Source organism: Rhinolophus sinicus, chromosome 14, assembly GCF_057876585.1.
Source record: "Rhinolophus sinicus isolate RSI-liver-muscle chromosome 14, RSI-T2T, whole genome shotgun sequence".
NCBI classification, from domain to species: domain Eukaryota; kingdom Metazoa; phylum Chordata; class Mammalia; order Chiroptera; family Rhinolophidae; genus Rhinolophus; species Rhinolophus sinicus.
The window spans coordinates 183,116,624-183,134,729 of NC_142514.1; the positions used below are offsets into that span (position 1 = coordinate 183,116,624).

The following is an 18,106-nucleotide window of genomic DNA, read 5'->3' on the forward strand; positions in this document are numbered from 1 at the left end:
CCTCTAAGACTTTTACCCACACGCTGGGTCCCAGCCCATCAGAGAAGCCAGTTGGTTTCTTTTCTCAACCCCCTGCCCCCCACGACCCCTAGCATGGTGACACAGGTCCTGGCTGATGGTGGAAGGTCACACCTTATCCTCTGCAAGGCTGGATTCCAGGTAAGAAGTAGAAGGTTTTAGACATGGTCACCTAGTCTCCCAGCCTCCAGTGCTACACAAGTCACTGCCCTTCCGAGCCCAGGACTGACCAGCCTGGCGGGGCAGGGACTGGGCTGTGTGCAGGGCGGAGGTGCCCCTCATGCTCCTCGCTCCCTTGTCTGTGGAGAAGAGAGAGCATCCTCAGGGCAGGAGCTGCTTAGAGCACCTCCGGGAGAATTGTCCCAGGTACAGTCACAACAGGGACGGTGAGAGTCCTCGAGTGAGCGCTGAGTGAGGAAGGTGACAGGTGGCCTCCTCCATGGGTGAGGACAGACCCGGCATTCTGCCCCCACCAGCACCCAGGTGCATTCCAGACGGCTCAGATTTTTTTTTTTAATGAAACCGAAAAATAAGAAAAAACTGAACTTCTACGAATAATCTTGGGGTGGGAAAAATGTAAACAAAGGACAAAATACAGTTGCCTTAACCAACTGCTTTTGATGACTTATTGCACGGCAAACCCTCTCAGCACACTTTCTTGAACCTGTTGTCTCCCCGTTTTGAGAACTGATTTAATTTTCACTTTGACTGCTTTCTCAGATCCCTCAGGGAGGTGCCCGTGGCATATCTAGACTGGGTGTAAGATTTGGGGGATCTCAATCCATTTCTCCCAAAAGCCTGTGAAGCCCATCCGGTGTCGACAGGCAGTCCAGTGTCCCTGGCACCGGCCCTGGCCAACCTCGTGTCAGAGCTCATGCCTTACCCTTTCCCCCAAATGACCAAAGCCTTGTCCAGAGCAACAGCAGACCAGGTTTGGCCCAGGGTGCCTCCAGACTCTGACCCTAGTGACTGGGTAGGCAGGAAGGGGTGACCCAGGGATTTGGAGGGGACTCCAGAAATGGGCCGCCTCCAGGAAACCTCCCTGGTTGGGGTGGTGTGGGGCTGTTGGCCCCCAGGCCCGGTGCTTGCCCTTCCCTGCCCTGACGCGTGCTAGCACTTCTCAGGCTGCCCTGCCCACCTGGTCCCTGGGCAGGTCTCCCCAACTCACCATCCTGACACATTCCCTAGCCTCGCTGAACCCTACTTTCTGGCATTCCAGGTGGGGTAGTAGCTGCTTCCACCAGTTGCTCAGTGATATCTCAGTGTTCACTTTTGCCTTTTCAGTTCTCAAAGAGCTTGTTAAAAATTCTTTCGATAAAATTCTCACTTAAAGTAACAGAGTTCCAGTCCCCCTGACGACTGACTAATACAAGCACCAAACGTTTATACTGAGATTAGTTTAAAAAGAGGAAGGAAAAAAGCCAAGAATTTTCCTGCCTCTCCTGTACTGATTGTATTTCAGAGAAACCAAAAAATGATAATGGAAAGTTTTTCCTTATAGAAAAATTCCAGCTCAGAATGTGGAGCTAATACTAGAATTAGAAAATCACCGTCTCACAATGCCTAATGAATGAAGGATGTAGGCAGTGCCAGTGAACGACTGCCAAACCATCCAGTGAGAATGGGTAGGAAACTTGACAAAAAATGCAACTTGCCAACAACTTTTGAACCCACGTATCAATTTTCGCCTCGTTAACAACAGAACACGCCTCCCGATGTGATCAGAAATCCTGGGAAGTAGTTCCCAAATAGCCTCGTGGTGTACCTACCAGGAAATGGGGGACAGAAGAATCCTAGGAGGTCACCACTGGGATGCAATTAGCCAAATCGGACATGGGAAAATCTACAGGCAAATGAACTGGTTTTATCAAAACAGGCATGAGAAAAGGAGTGTGATAGATTAAAGACACAAAAGACATCCAGAGGAACACGAGTGTAGACCTTGTTTGGATTCTGATTCAAGTGCTTAAAAACATTTTTGAGATAATCAAGGAAATTTGAACAGACTGGGTATTAGATGATACCAAGGAATTAAGTTTTGTTGGGTATGATACTGGCATGGTGGTTAAGAAAAACCAATGGTTAGAGATACACACATGTATGTATTACACATATTACATATATGTATATTATACTAAATACAGATAGAATGATGCTATGAGAGCTGGGATTTTAACTTACTCCACATTAAAAAGTAAAAAAAATACGGGGAGTGGGGATATCTGAGGCAGGACTAGCAAAATGTTGATAGTTACTGAAGCTGGTAATAGTACAAGGGTGTTTATTCCATTCTATCCACTTTGAGTATGTTTGAAATTTCCATTATAACACTTGTGTTTTAAGAGAGCAAAAATAAGTTGGCTTAGCAACAGAAAAATGTATGTATGTTCAGCCCGACGGACAAGAATGTTTAGAACAGCACTATGTATAACCGTCCCAAACTGGAGACAAACCACGTGTCCACCCACAGTAGAATGGATAAATGGTGGATATTCATATAATGGAATAAATATGAATATGGATGAGTCGCAGACATGATAGAGGTAAAGACCAGTCATAAAATTGTACACACCGCTTCCACTTCTACAAAAACAGGCAAAATGAACCTCTGCTATTGAAAGTCAGCCTATTGTTTCTGGAGGTAGAGACTGAAAAAGCAAGAAGGGCCTAAGGGGTGATGTCCGAGGACAGAAGACTGATGTCCTGGCTCAGACCAAATCCTTCCTCCAACCTTTCCTATTCAGGCCGGCAATGAGTTGGATGCTGCTCACCATCTTTACTCAGTCTAGTGATCCACAGCTACTCTCTTCCTGAAATGCTCAGACACACCCAGAAATAATGTTTTACCAGATATCTGGGCATCTCTTGGAGCCCAGTCAAGTTGCCTCTCGCAAAACGAGGCGTGGCCACAGATGATAAACAGGATTGATCAGACCATGATTGCAAAAATATTTAATTACGGGAGACAAAAGGTGACGGGAACCCATGTGAAGGAGGAAGGCACTTGGAGGCTTCAGAGATGAGGCAAATGAGGGGAAGAGAGGAAGACATGAGTCTGAAAGCTTCAGCAGTTTTTAGAAGGGGAACAATTGAAATGGTGGGGTGAGGAGGTCCCTGGGGAGAAAACCCCTTTAGAGTCGGGAGATTCCGAGATGCCAGCCCACCCTACAAGGTTCCATGGCTTCCTGAGTAGGGTTTCCGGGCGGGAATTCTCACCCATTCTCTCGAAATGTTTTCCCCATTCCCGAATCCCGATAAAGGTTGGTCGGGAAATCGGGAAAATCTATTCTTTGAACCCAGGTGGTTGGTAGTATCAGCTGTCACTGGGGAAATGATTCATTGTGGAGAACAGAAAAGTTTGTAACTCTGGATTGGGGAACAGGAAAGCGAAAAAAATTTCTGAGAACAGGCGGGAATTCCCACCCGAAAACCCTACTCCTGAGTCCTATGTCATTTTCTGAAGCAGGGTTTCCGGGGTGGGGGGGAGCATGCATAGCCAAAGACGCTGCCGGATGAGCCCCCGCCCCCACCCCCAATGATGTGGGTACTTGAAAACGGACTAGCGTATGTGCTGAGGGGAGGGAGTGACGCCTTGCAAGTGAACTCTCCCGGGAACTCCTGTTACCAGCAGTGGACCAGTCACAGTTGCTGTTGGACCCCTCCGTTAGACCCAGCCTGCTGTTTTCCCCAGATTGTATGACTGGGATGGACGGTTTGGGGCGCTGCAGCCCACTGCCGACTTGCTGGATGTGCTTACAGTGACCCCTGCTGGTAACTTCTATAAACGTTGATTGAACACGGAGCTGGCAATGATCATACCTCTTCATATCGGCCAAGGTTGGAACCGTAGTCCTACCACGAGGAGGAAGAGCGTGCACGTCTTATACCAGAATTAATAAACACAGGGACACCCAGCAAAGTCTCCATGCTTAACAACCCGGTTCTCAGCACCTCAGTGTGAACTAGCAAGGGTCACCCGAAGTGGGCATGCTGGCCTCAGACTCTAACTGCTGCCGCTACTGGCACCTAGTGGACAGGCTTGGACATTGCTAATGCTTTACTCCTGTCACCAGGCAAGCATGCCTGGTGCCTCCATGCCTTCCATCGGGACTTTGGCTCGGGTACATAAGCCACTGTGGGTGTCCTGACTCCATTACACTAGTGATACTGACTGGTTCCTACTGGGGAAATGGTCTGCACTGCCTTGCATGCCTCTCAGATACAGGGAAGCAGAGATGGCTGGGCCTTGAATGAAGACAAAATCCAGGGTGCTGCAACCCAAGCACTTCTTTGGGGGCTACCCGGGCAACTGCTAAGGATCAATTACTGGCCTTACGTCTCCAACTAGAGAGAGAAGCCCCACACCAATCTGGCTTCTTTGTACACCAGGCAGCGTACTCCACATTTAAGAAGTTTACTAAAGCCTTTGTACTGGGCTGCCAGACAAGTGGCAAGTCTGAGCGGGCCCCTGAAACAGGAAGTTTTGCACTCTCAGGAAGCTGTAAGCCAAGCCCTGCCACTGAGCCCGTCTCCTTCAGATGCTGTGGACTTAGTCTCAGCTTCGGAAATTACATTCCACCAGTACTCACTGGCCCCCAAGGCTTTGCATTTATGGACTTCTCCCTGCTGCTGAGAAGTGCACGCTCCCACACAGATCCCCTCAGCACATAACAGATTTGTGGGCTGGCAAGACTTCAAAGGCCAGCACCTGCAACCCTGCCAAATACCCCGGCTGTCTGGCCCCTTGAGCTATCGCTGAAGTATGTTAAACACTGGACCCCAAAGCTCTCCATTAAGATTTCCAGCATGGCCACCTATAGTTTAAACCTGCCACAGAACTCAACTTGAACCGAAAGAACACATCAGGCAGGATATAAAACAGAAGGAGTGTACTTTAAGAACGTGACAGTGAATTAGAAGACCAAGTTGAGAAAATCTAAGAGAAAGGACTGAAGAAATAAAAAATGTAAAAGAAAAGCTAAGCAATATGGAAGATAGAGGTACAGGTGTTAACACCTGACTATTAGGAATTCTAGAAATACAAACATGGAGGGAGAACATACTGGAAGAAATCATGGAGACAAAATTTCCTGGAATACAAACATGAAGCACCATGGATCAAAAAGCCCAGAATGCCAAAAGGAATTACTCACACCTACATACATCATATATAGAATTTTGAGAATATCAGAGATAAAGCTTACAGAGGGAAAAAGCGCATCACATACAAAAGAACAAGAATCAGGCTGACATCAGATTTTTCAATAGTAATGGATGCAAGAAGAAAATGAAGTATTTTCAAAACATTGAAGGAAAAGAATTTAGAATCTAGAACTTTATATCCATCTAAACTGTCATTCAAATATGACAGATGGGTCCCATATACCAATTATTACAATTGTAGTTGGGTTAAATATCAGTTATAAGACAAATAGTGATTCAATTTTTAAGACACACCTAAAGCATGTGGACATATATAGATTGAAGGTAAAAGGATGGAAGATGACTTATCAGGAAAAAATAGTAACGAGAAGAAATCCCGGCTAGCTACATTAACATCAATGAAATAAACTAAGATAAAAGCATCTGTAGGGATGGAAAGAGTCCATAATAAACGGTCTAAGTCACAAAACGAGACGGCCATTTTAAACATGTTGTACTTAACAGTACTTAACAAAGTATTAAGCAAAAACTGAGACCACAGGAAGAAATCATTATATCCACCTTAGATCCATGGCTGGTGAATGGGAACGTGTTGCCACTTTGGAAAACATTCTGCAGCATTGCCTGAAGTTGTGAAAGAGGAATTCCACGCCTAGGAACTGTCCCAACAGAAACTCTCCCACATGTACAAAAACATATGTACAAGAATGTTTACAATAGCAAAAATATGGGAAGAACCCCAAGGCCAACAACAGAGGAGTGAATGGATAAGTTGTGATCCAGTCCCATAAGGAAATAATGTCGACAGTCAAAACAAATGAACCACAGCAACACACAGCAATAAGGAGAATCATAGAAATATACTATTCAGGGTGGACGGGTGGCTCAGTTGGTTGGAGCACATCCTCTCAACCACAAGGTTGCCAGTTCCACTCCCTCAAGGAATGGTGGGCTGCATCCCCTTGCAACTAACAACGGCAATTGGACCTGGAGCTGAGCTGCGCCCTCCACAACTAAGACTGAAAGGACAACTTGACTTGGAAAAGTCCCGGAAGTACACACTGTTCCCCAATAAAGTCCTGTTCCCCTTCCCCAATAAAATCTTAAAAAAAAAAAAGTGTACTATTCAACGAAAGGTCGGCTCCCAACTATGACATTCAGCACATTAACCTTTTCATAAAGTTAAAAATAACTCTTTAAAAAATACGTGTAGATAGAAGAAAAATATATAAAAAGAAAACAAGGGCATATGAAATTCAAGAAGATGGTTACCTTGGGTGGCAGAACGGAGAATGGGATGGGGGGTGTTGGAGGCATATAACTGCTTGGGTTATTGTCAAAGGTCTAGCTTTTGTGGTGGTGGGTTTGAAGGTGCATATACTATCAAAAATGACCAACTAGGTATTTAAATACAATTATTTATGAACCAAAAAAGGAATCATAATGGGAATTAGAAAACACTCTAAACTATAATTAAAATACTAGTTACTTCATACCTTTCAGGATGGCTACTATTTAAAGAAAAAACAAACAGAAAATGATGTGTTGCTGAAAATGTGGAGAAACTGGAACCCTCCTGCAGTGCTGGTGGGAATGTAAAATGGTGCAGCCACTATGAAAAACAGTACAGCAGTGCCTCCTTAAAAAAATTAAACACAGAATTACCATATGGTGCAGCAAATCTACTTCTCGGTATATAGGCCAAAGAATTGAAAGCAAGGTCTCTCAGAGGCATTTGTACACCGTGTATGTTCATAGCAGCATGATTCACAAGGGTTAAAGATAAAAGGAATCCAAGTGTCCACTGATGGGAATGGATAAACCAAATGTGGCATATCCATATCCACACAGTGGAATATTATTCAGCCTGATAACGGAAGGAGATTCTGACACCTGCTACAATATGGATGAATCCTGAGGACTTCATGCTAAGTGAAAGAAGCCAGACACAAAAGGACAAATATTGTACGGTCCCACTTCTCTGAGGCCATCTAGTGAAATTCATAGAAACAGAAAGCAGAATGGTGGTTGTCAGGGCCTGGGGGAGGGGCAAATGGTGAGTTGTTAATGGATAAAAAAGATGTTCTGGAGATTAGTTGCACAGGTAGAAGTACTTAACACTACTGAACTGTACGTTTAAAAATGGTTAAGACAGTAAATTTTATGTGTACTTTAACACAATTTTTAAAAAACTAGATATAAACACAGAGAAATTTTAGCCTACTCAAAGATTACCTACTCACCAAGGGAAAATAGTACCTTTCTTTATAGGGAAATGATCTAGAAACCACCCTTCTAACCAGGTGATCAAAATTAGCATCACCAATAGCGGCTATCCTGTACCAGGTACCCTGAGATATGCGATCAGCAAACGGCAGTTCTACGCTATTTTTGCTGAAACTGTTTAACCCAAATATGAGCACACAAAAACAATCACACAAACCCAAGTGCAGGACAGTTTTATAAGATAACTGGCCTGAACTTGGCCAGAAGAGTCCATTTTATAAAGAACGGAGAAATACTAAGGATTCTGTTCTAAATAAAGAGGCTAAAGAGATGGAACAATTACATGTAAAAACAATGTGTGTTATGTGTACAGAGAAACAGAATACGGCAAAATGTTATAAATTGGTGACCCCGATGAAGGGCATTCCAAGTATTCATTTTACAACTCTTTCACCTTTCCTTTAGGTTTGAAAATTCTCTAAGTAGTATGGGGTGGGGGAGGAGGTAAAGATGAAAATTAATGAGTTAAGCCCCCAGCCAAAAGGATTGGAAAAAGAACCACAGGATAAATCCAAAAGGCAAGAGCGGGAATTAATGAAACTGAAGAAAGCTAACAATGAAGAGCAATGACAACAAAAAGCTGCTATGTTTGGAAGAGACATTAGTAAATAAACTTCTGCCAAGGTTGCCAGGATGAAAAAGAGAATGCACAAATAAATAATATGAGATGTAAATAAGGGGATATAACTTTGGATACAGTCAAGACTACAAACATAAGGCAATTCTACAATTCTGTGCCACTAAATTAGAAACCAAAGAGATAATGAGACAATATGAAAACATTTGTCCTTGAAAGTAATTGATTCAAAAAACAGAAACCTGAGCAATGTATTATCAATAAAAATCTAATTTAAAATCTACCCACCACCCCAAAAATGCCAGGCACAGGTGGTTTTACAGTAAGTTTTACCAAGAGGTTTAGAAATGCAAAATTCCAATCTTATACATACACTTGTAATAAAAATAAAAGATAGAGAATGAGTAATGCGGGGCCTGATCCCGCTCCCCGCACAAGAACGCAGGATATGGTGAGGCCAAAAAGAAACACCCATGGAGGCATAGATAGGGGAGTCATACCACTATAGTCTCGATGGTGGCTGGTTGAGACACAGAAGCAAACATCCGCCAGTACCCCAACAGGGGGTCTTCCTGCACCCCAGTCTCGCTGGCGGCACGGTGAGACACAGGAAGTTAGATCCACACGATCCGCAATCTGCCATCCACACTTGCTAACCTCACTTGCTAGCTGCAATCCGTAGTCCGCTTCTCTGCCAACCCACCCACCCATTTGCTAGCTGAAATCCGTGCCTGCTAGCCAAGCCACGGCAGTTGTATTAGTGGCTAATGGCTAACCGGTAACAGCTGATGGCCACTCAGCCACAGCGGATGGCGATCTGATTACAGCTGATGGCCATCTAATAACTGAGCCAGCACCTTTCCATGTGAGGCCAAAAGCCTGGAAACTGCTCTCTGGGACTCTGCCCCTGCAGAATGCTGACCAACTCATTTTAGGAGGCTGGCATAACCTTGATATAAAAACCAGACAAGGGCAGTACAGGGAAGGAAAAGCTTAAATCATCTCATTTAATGAAACTGGATGCTCAAATCCCCCCTGCCCCCAGTATCAGAAAACCAAATCTTGGCAATATATTGAAAAATCCACCATGACTTTCATTCCAAGAATGCAAGGATGCTTTAACATTAGGAACTGTGCCAAGATATCTCACCACACCTACATATTAAAGGAGAAAAACCACGTGGCTAGCTGACTGCCATGTGTGCTCCTTGGCACATATATACACAGAGTGGCTGGATGACAAGGGAGAAAAGTGAGCTGGGGAAGCCCTGGTAGAAATGACCTGGCTGTAAAGGTTGGTCCTAAAGTGACAGAAGTGCTGTCTGAAGTGCTAGACCTCTCAAACCTAATTGCAGTATGGGTCAGTGCGATCAGGCACCCGATCACAGGCGGGGCCACGGCACTGGGGGAAAGGGGGCTCTTTGAATACTCAGCTCATTCTGGAAGATCTATTCACACATGGTTGGCTTCCACCACTAATCTGGGAAACAGAGGTGGAATTCAGCTTCAGAGAATGACAAAGGGAGTAGCATGCAAAATTCGAGGACTCTGCCTCCATCAGGGTCCCGAGTTGCAACCCATAGGAGCTAAATGGCTGACAAAAGATGGAGAAGTGGAGATGAAAAGGTTTTAGGGAAAAAAAGAGGCTATTAGGTAAGTCACAGAATCACTGAGAGCTGGAGAAAAACATACAGCCACGCTTACAGACACGACGCCAAAAATAAACCACACCAAGTGGGAAACAGTCAAAGGAGTCGACTTACAGCCCTTAAATATATTCAAAAGCAAGAATCAAATTAATGAAACATACAACTCAGAAGGTAGAAACGAGAAATTAAATCCAACGAAACAGAAGGGCCAATAAAGTAAACAAACATTTTGCAAAGCTAGTCAAAGAAAATAAAATACACAGAACACAGATGTTTGTTGGTTTGATATCCTCATTCCTTGCCCTTTTTTCTGGTATAAGAGCTTCTATTCCATGGGAAACACGTCATGTGGATCAGGTGTGGCTCATCTTGCCTCCCCCGAACCACCTCCACCAACTCTGCCCTGGCCACCGTGGCTGCTCAGTAGAGGACAAGTGACCTGAGCAAGACCAACTGGTCTTCCTTGAAATACATGGATCCTGACAAAGGAACTGTCTGTAAGGACCGAGTGTAAGATGGAGCTTCCTGCAGAAAACACTTGTAAGAAGAAAGGGATTGATCAACCAAGAGGAGCAGAGATGGTCTGAGAAACAAACGAGGACAGAGTCCTGGGCCCAGGGTCAGCCCTGCCTAACGCTGGCCAATGAGCTGTTTGCTTCTGCAATTCAAATTATTTTGTCACTTGTAAGTAACAAAGTCACAAGTAATACAAATTAATTACTACGCCCCACTTTTTGCCCCAAAGGCTTAAATATACATGGAATATATGATTCTAAAGAAAAAGTTACCAAAATTGACTCAAGGATAGAAAACTTGAGCAGATAAAATGCCAGAGAAGAAATTTAAAGATGAAGAATCTACCCCTAAAAAAGGCATCAAGCACAGATGTTTTTATAAACAAGTTCTAAGAAACTTTGAAGAAACAATTCCTTTTCTATAAATTATTCAAGCCCGGAGAAAAATATGACATGTTTCTAAACCCATTCTACATGGTAGCATAATTCTGTTATCAAAATGGGACAAGGGAGATCGTTAAAACAAAAAGTGAAATTGGCCCAGGGAAAGATATAAAACCCTAAATAAATATTATAAAATTAAGCAGGGTTTACATCAGAATGTTAGAATGGTCCACATTAGGAAACCTATTAATGAAAATCAGTACAATAAAACAAAATCAGCAGATGTCAAAATTCATCATGTTGAATAAAAGGAAAAAAACCCCCAGTCAGAATAGACGGAAACACCTCCAGCCTAATAAGGTCACTACCAGAAACCTAAAGCAAGAACTGTATTTCTTGATGAAACATGAGCATTCCCGCTAAGAGGAACGAATAAGGGTGCCGTTCAACATTATACTGGAGATCCTGGTCTCTCTAATTCACAAGAAGAAATGAGCATAAAGGATCAGATAAATCTGCCTCTACATGACTTGACTCTTTAGCCAGAAAACCAAGAGAATCAACTCAACTAGAGAATTCAATTAGATCGATTAGGTGAGCACACAGAGATTTCCTATATGCCAGTGATGGTCAGAAATGTAATTTCAAAAGACCCATTCATAACGACAAATAATTGAAATTCCTTAAGAACGTATACACCTCATTTCTGGATAGGAAGATTCAAAACTATTAAGACAGCACTTCTCTCCAAATTAAACTGAGATTTAAATCCATGCCAGTGACAACTCAACAAGACTTTTAAGTGAAAATTGACAAATCTATTGTGAAGTTCTTATATATGAAAATATGAAATTTTCAAGGAACAGTGGGGCAGGGGTGAGGGAGCTGTGCCAATCACGCTATGAAACGTGGTACATGCACTCACATCAGCAGGACAGAAAGAGATCCATTTATACGCAGGAATACAGTTTATTTTAAGGAGGTATTTTAAAATCAGTGAGGAAAGAATGACCCATTCAATAAATGAAATAGGGACAAGTGGCCATCCCTTTAGGAAAAAAGTTAGCTGTCTCCCATAAAAAATAAACTTCAGACAAGTTAAAAATAGATATACACACACATATAACTCTACCTTGCCTGAAGTCAATTTTTTGTGTATATACAAAAATGGACTTTTAAACATACGTCTACACACATGGATTTTTAAACATACGTCTACACACATGGATTTTTAAACATACGTCTACACACACACACATATACTTAAAGCAATACTAAGCAAACAAAGTGAATGAGTAGATAAATGAGGAAAAGATGAAAAATAGGAAAACCCAAGAGCACATTTGCAGGGTTGGTAATGGGGAGGTGAGAGTCCCCCCAATGGCTATTTCTTCATGAAGCAAGAGCTGTGGTAACTAACAGGGGAAGGGGGAATTGGTGGACCACATAGAAGTTGTGCAATACAGCCCAGAGACAGGTTGGCGGTCTGCTCTCGTAGCTACTTGGGCGCAGGCACAGAGGTGAACGGTTGGGTGGGCGGCTGTGTGGGCCGGGATTAGGTTTTAGTAGATAAAGACAATGGAGGCAGACCAGGGAGTGGAGGGTGTGGACCATGGAATCCACGCTGTACAAGGACGGAAGTGAAGATGGGAGGGTCATGATGAGACTGCGGCAGTGCGGGAGGATGAAGATAAAGAATTTTTGCAGAGGGGGTAGTTGAGCAAGTTAAGTAGGAAGGCCAGAGGCGGTGATTGTACAGGTAGCTGAATTCAAAAGGTGCTGCAATTTCTTTTTCTGTTGTTTTTGCCCCCACCCCTATGACCCCATCCCGGTTTTTTTTTAAGCCGTTGTTTCTCAGTCTAGTTGTGTAGGACACAGCTCCCTGGCCCATGCTGGTGTTATGAGCCTCACACTCCCCCTGGCTGAGGCTGTCGGTCACCGGTCGTTGGTCGGCCGCTCACAGCAGCTCACGGCAGCTCTGGCCGGCTGCCAGCCACTCAAAGTGGCTGCCGGCCGCGCACACCGACTGCCGGCCACATGCCGGCTGCCAGCCAGTGTGGCCACCGGCCGCTCACGGTAGCCCAGGTCAGCACACAGCAGCCCACGGCAGGTGCTGCCATTTCTATGGATGCCAGGGGTCCAAGGAGGAGGGATGGAGGCCGCAGGCCTGGACGCGAAGACAGGCATGTTAGTGATGGGGACATCAAGGAACTAAAGGGCCACAGTGTGGAACAGGCCCATCCATGGGAGGCAGAAAATAATGACAGACTCGGGGGTAGAAGACTCTAAGCCAGGAGGTAAGCGAAACTCATCCATGTCTGAGCACTGACTACAAGGTCGATGGCAGCGAGGAAGAGGCAGAGTGTACAGCCCGAGGTAAACACTTCCAAAGAGAAGTGGGATGATGGGCGTCATAACAGGGCTGAGGGGTGATGGTCTGAGAGGCCACACGGAAGCCACCAGCCAGGGGATGTACACAGCAGCATGGAGGTGGGCATTCCTGTGACTAAAAGGCCGGAAAAGTAGCTTCCAAGGCTTCCTGAAATTCACCCTGAGTGTTTCTGAGAGGCAGGTCCTATGGCACTCGGTCCTACAGCGCTGATCCTGGATGGCTGCGTCAGCACTGACTGAAGCAGCCATGAAGTGGGACTGTGCCCGGGTAGTAAATGCATGCAAGGAGGCACAGCATAGGGCCTGGCACTCACTAAGTGCCAAGAGAGAGACAGAGAGAGAGAGAACATGTAGCAAAGACCCCAGCCACTCCCCATTTCTTGCCCATCCAGCCCATCTGCCCATGAGGACTCCCCCAAAGAGCAGTCAGTTTTTAACTTTACCACAGGTCCCTCCTCCCTCCAAAGAGCCACTCGGACACCAGCACCAATCACCACCCACCAGGGGTTTAATTCTCCTAGGTCAGAAGGTCAGTTCAGAGAGGGGTCCTGCCTTGTCCCCCCCAGGGGGAAGATGTGCAGCGTACCCTGGGACTGTCCCAGCTCGGTGGAGCCGCGGACTAGTCTCTGAGCAAGAGGAGTGGTGGGTCCGGGGTCTCAGGCTGCCTGCTCCTCCTCGCTCTCCTCCTCACTCTCCAGATACTGTCTGCGGTTGGTGTTAACAAAGAGGTCAGAATCATCTTCAGAGCTGGACTTTTCTTCCGACGCGTCGGGCTCAGTTGCGAGTTCTGGCTGATGCCAGCTTCATGGGGGAAAAGGACAGTTAGCCCAATGCCTTCTGGGAAAACCAGATCTGCAACAAGGAGCCCCACAAAAAGGAGGACCATATGGCCAAGAGTCAGAACTCAGCAAGTCAGACAGGGAGAGAACCAGCAGGCAGCAGGAAAACGCAGCCAAGCAAAACAGGCTAGAGACTACCCCCACCTCAAAAGTTTACCAGAGCCCTTGTTTTTAATAATAACAATTCTACTACCGTGTTTCCCCAAAAATAAGACCTCGCCGGACAATCAGCTCCAATGCATCTTTTGGAGCAAAAATTAATAAGACCTGGTCTTACTTTACTATAAAACCAGGTTTTAGATAAGACGGGTCTTATATTAATTTTTGCTCCAAAAGACACATTAGAGCTGATTGTCTGGCTAGGTCTTATTTTCGGGGAAATATGGTACCAGCAACTAACACACAATGGACCCACGTTGCTTACCAGGCACCATACTAAACAATTTTGTAAGCATTAACTCCTTTAATTCTCATTATTCTTTATAGGTGAGGAAATCCAGGCTTAAGAGATTAAGTAACCTACTTAAGTCACTCAGTTGTAAGTGACAAAGCCAGGATTTTAACGCAGGGCATCTGACTTTGAAGCCATATACATAACCACATACTTAGGAGCTCTCACCAGGGACCCTACGTAGGAGAAAGGAAGGTTGTTTTCCACTCAAAGCACCAAAGCCTAAAACCCTATTTTCTGTCTTCCCTATCCTATGGTTTGATCCTTACCTGTTCCTGTTGTGTTTCTCTGCCACTTCAGAGAAGGCCGCGGGCCTGTGCCAAGAGAAGAGCCAGGGTTAGAAAGATCAGAAATCTCCCAGCATGAAAGCCATTTCCAGCTGTCCCTGCCTGGGCTGCCATGATCGATCTTCCCTCCCTCAATTTCACAGCTAGGAAGCCAATCCCCCAGAAATCAGGCAGCCAATGACCCAGGGAACCACCTACCAGCGACCCTCCTTCTGCAGAGAGCTCACGTGATGTTTTCTGAGCACGAAGGAAATCTCAGCCTTCACCTTTTCTCCCTCTTCAATAGGGTCAACAATGAGAAAGTCCCCTGTAGGTAGAGAGAAAAGGTAGAGTCAGTTCAGCTTGCACTGGGGGAAGCCAAGGCCACTGGAAATGGTTCTGTGTCTTAGAGGGCTCTCTCACCTCTCTTGATCCAGATGTTCTTGCGGTATTTGGAGGGCATGCTCACCAGGAAGCACTGCCCCTGGGCTGTCTCCACCTCATGTAGATTGTTCCCTGGGGTCCTGAGTACCTGGTCCAGGAGAGACCAAGAACCAGTCGGCCTCATCAGCTAGCTCAAAGACCCACTGAGCCCCACTGCACTCTTCCCCCACCCCAGGGGCCCAACAGGAGTGGAGGGGTAGGGTACGGAGTAGCTTGTACCCAATGCTACTCACCCTCACAATCTGCTGCCGCTCGGAGGGTACCATGTGCTCCCCCTGCACCTCCTTCACCACATGCTTCCTCTTGGTGGCCCGAGACATGTTGGGTCCTGTTCCGGGGGGTGAGGGACACAGAGGCTGTCAACTCCTGCTCCTGAGTTTCTTGGATGGCAGGTTCAGAACCCAGGACTGTTTTCAAGATGGGGAGGGACTTTTTACTGAGGAGTGACACAGTCTCCTGGTTAAGCACATGGGCTCTAACATCTAATTGCTTGAATTGAAATCCTACCTTGATTATTTCCTGTGGACCAAAAAAAGGGGTTCCATGGAAAGTGACCTTACAGAGTGACCTGATCATAAATTCAGAAATGAGCAGGTCATGGTGGGTGGTCACACCCCAGGCATATAACTTCTTTAGTGAAAGGTTTTTAAGCCAGCCAAGTAATACCCCTTTAAGGCCACCCTCAAAGATAGCACATAATCTTATTAACTACTCTGCATCCCAATCCCTGCCCTGCTTTCTCCCATCCTCAAGTCATCTTCCTTAGACCCCTTCTCCTTACTTTCTAATGCATAAAACAAACTGCAAAACTGTTATTCTCCAGAGCATTTTAGATCTTGCTCCCTAGCATAGGTCATCGGTTTGGCTCAAACTCATAAAAATTCTCCATGGTGATATGGGAGAGCCCCTCACTATAGAAATTTTAAGTCTCCTTTTCCCTAGTTTCTTAGCTCCCTAGCCCCGGGCTTTGATTACTCTTTAGTTTCTGAATCTTAGACTAAAGATTGCTTCTAGCCTGAATCAGAGAATGTCTCTTAAAAGCCTGTGACTTCCCAACATCCTCCAAGCCATTCCAGACCCCCCAGTATACTTGTTAATTGTAATCAGTGAAGCCTAAGGTTCTTTTCAACCCATTCTGGGCCCAGCTCCTGGACAACTGATGCCACCTAAATGGTTTAATGGCCACCGGCTCCATAGAGCTAACGGATTTATTAATTAAAATCTATTTTTCCTCCTTTAGGGGCCTTGGGGATACAGAGGATACCCCAGCAAGATTGCCAGTTGCAACCAAAGAAGCCAACATTGTCTTCCAGGCAGGTCCCGAGACCCCTTCCTCTCATCTGAGATCAGATAGGGCGAGAGTTCCGTGAATCCCCCAATAGATAGGGACAGCTCTTCGCCCCCGTCCAACAGGAAGCAGATACAGAAAAAAACACCTTCTGTCCCTCAACTTCCCATAGAGTTTTTACGGGGATCATGTCTTTCAAGGGGAAAACAAGGCACGCAGTTAGAGACAGGCATCAGGTCTCTGCATTCCTGAACAGAATGCGGCTGCCCAAAAGACCTCCCCTCTCCGCCCAAAACTTCCCCTTTTCATTGTAATTATCTACGCCTATGAGGACCAAATGGGTACAAAATATCCAACTAGATTAAACCAGCCCCTCACTCCTGTGCAGTAAAGGCCACAATCTCACCTGGGCCTCATAATACCATCATTATAATATCATACATATGCCTGGGAGTTCATTAATATCATTATAACAGACCGAATTCTGGGAAAGAACATGCAGAGTCTAAAAAGATGAAGTAATAGCCTCTTGTCAATCACAGGTGTCAATCAAGTGGTCCCACTCCCGCAAAGGAACAGCCCATTCTAGAGGGAAAAAAGGATAAAAACGCCAAGTCCTCCCCAGTCAGGCCCTTTTTTGAGCCCGGGCCCTTAACCCTTTGGGCCTTTGAGCCGGGTCCTTTTTTGAGTCTCTTCTGTTGCTCAGCCCGCTCCACACTCTTTGGAGTGTACTATCCCTTTTAATAATGACCCTTGAGCCATTGCTTTCTGCTCGATCCGCTTCTATTTCCTTGGAGAGTATTATCTCTTCTAATACATTGCTTTTTCACCACTTTATCTTGGTATCTCGTTCAATTCTTTGTTCCAGATGCCACGAACCTGGACACCCTCTGGTAACTATGGGTTTCGACGTTCTTACATTGACATTCTTTACTGTTTAACTTTCCCAAGCCACAAAGAAAAATAACAGCTAACCCAGAACATTGTCATTACGATGCAATGATGTGAGCAGAACACTTAGCACAGTGTACCGCAGATAAAAATAACTCATGTTGTCGTAAGTACTGGCATACATAAAAACGAAATAAATCATTCTGGCAACCGTTCACGGAGGAGTGTGAGATAAACTATCTTCCTCAACATGCTTGTATATCCCAAGTACAGCACAGCCATACAACACAGATACTCACCTCAACAGACTACAGATAAGAGACCAGTTTGGAGATCATCGCAATGGTCCAAGCCAGGAACGAGTTCATTAAAAGTCGAGGTAAGCGGGCGTGGCCTGCGGCATCTACTATGTTTCTGACGGGTTCTGAGAAGACAAGAATTGGCACCACCAAGACTGGTGGTTTCTAAAGGAAACTCCGAGTGTCACCTCAGGTTGCCTTTTCCTGCCCTCCTCCCTCCCTATCCCGGAGGTAAGACGCTCACAGACCCACACTTACTTTCTGGCCTTCTTCTCCCAAAGGCGTTGCTTGAACGATTCCGTTCTCCGGGATGGACGCTCGCTGGGAGCGGCTCGTCCACGACTCACTTCGTAGAAAAGGAACTTGCCGGCGATCACGACGGTAGCGTCACCTTGGATACAGATCTCCGGAGTCTCCAGCTCCTGCCGGACTCGTACAAGTCCCACCGCGGTGAGGGCGACACGAATCGGCCTGGGTCGGACCCTACCGAGTACCGTACTTCCGGCCATCTCTCGGAAGTCTTCGGCCACGCTCCTCCCTCCCTGTCCGTTCCTTTAACTCTTCCCACCCCCAGGTCGCGAAAGCTAAGTCCTTGAGTTCCGGATGCCGTGCAGCAGGGAAATAAAAGTTTTCTCCACCGAAGTC

At 45.6% G+C, this 18,106-nt stretch overlaps 1 protein-coding gene across 3 annotated transcripts; it reads right to left on the bottom strand.

The window, feature by feature from the left end:
* Nucleotides 1–51: 51 nt before the first annotated feature.
* EIF1AD (eukaryotic translation initiation factor 1A domain containing) lies at nt 52–18,002 on the bottom strand. 3 transcript variants are annotated; one of them, XR_002137859.3, is made up of 8 exons: nt 17,720–18,002; nt 17,462–17,586; nt 15,217–15,311; nt 14,963–15,071; nt 14,759–14,867; nt 14,543–14,587; nt 13,570–13,784; nt 52–3,870 (listed from the first exon to the last, which is right to left on the bottom strand). XR_002137859.3 is itself a non-coding variant. In XM_019737850.3 (7 exons), the coding sequence occupies exons 3-7, from the start codon at nt 15,301–15,303 to the stop codon at nt 13,640–13,642; spliced, it is 495 nt and encodes a 164-aa protein (XP_019593409.3). In that variant the 5' UTR covers nt 15,304–15,311; nt 17,462–17,586; nt 17,720–18,002; the 3' UTR covers nt 13,469–13,639. The 3 variants fall into 3 exon arrangements, 2 of the variants coding, with proteins under 2 accessions (XP_019593409.3, XP_019593411.3); XM_019737850.3 differs by lacking the exon at nt 52–3,870 and having other exon boundaries at nt 13,469–13,784; XM_019737852.3 differs by lacking the exon at nt 52–3,870 and having other exon boundaries at nt 13,469–13,784; nt 15,217–15,390.
* Between the last annotated feature and the right edge of the window lie 104 nt (nt 18,003–18,106).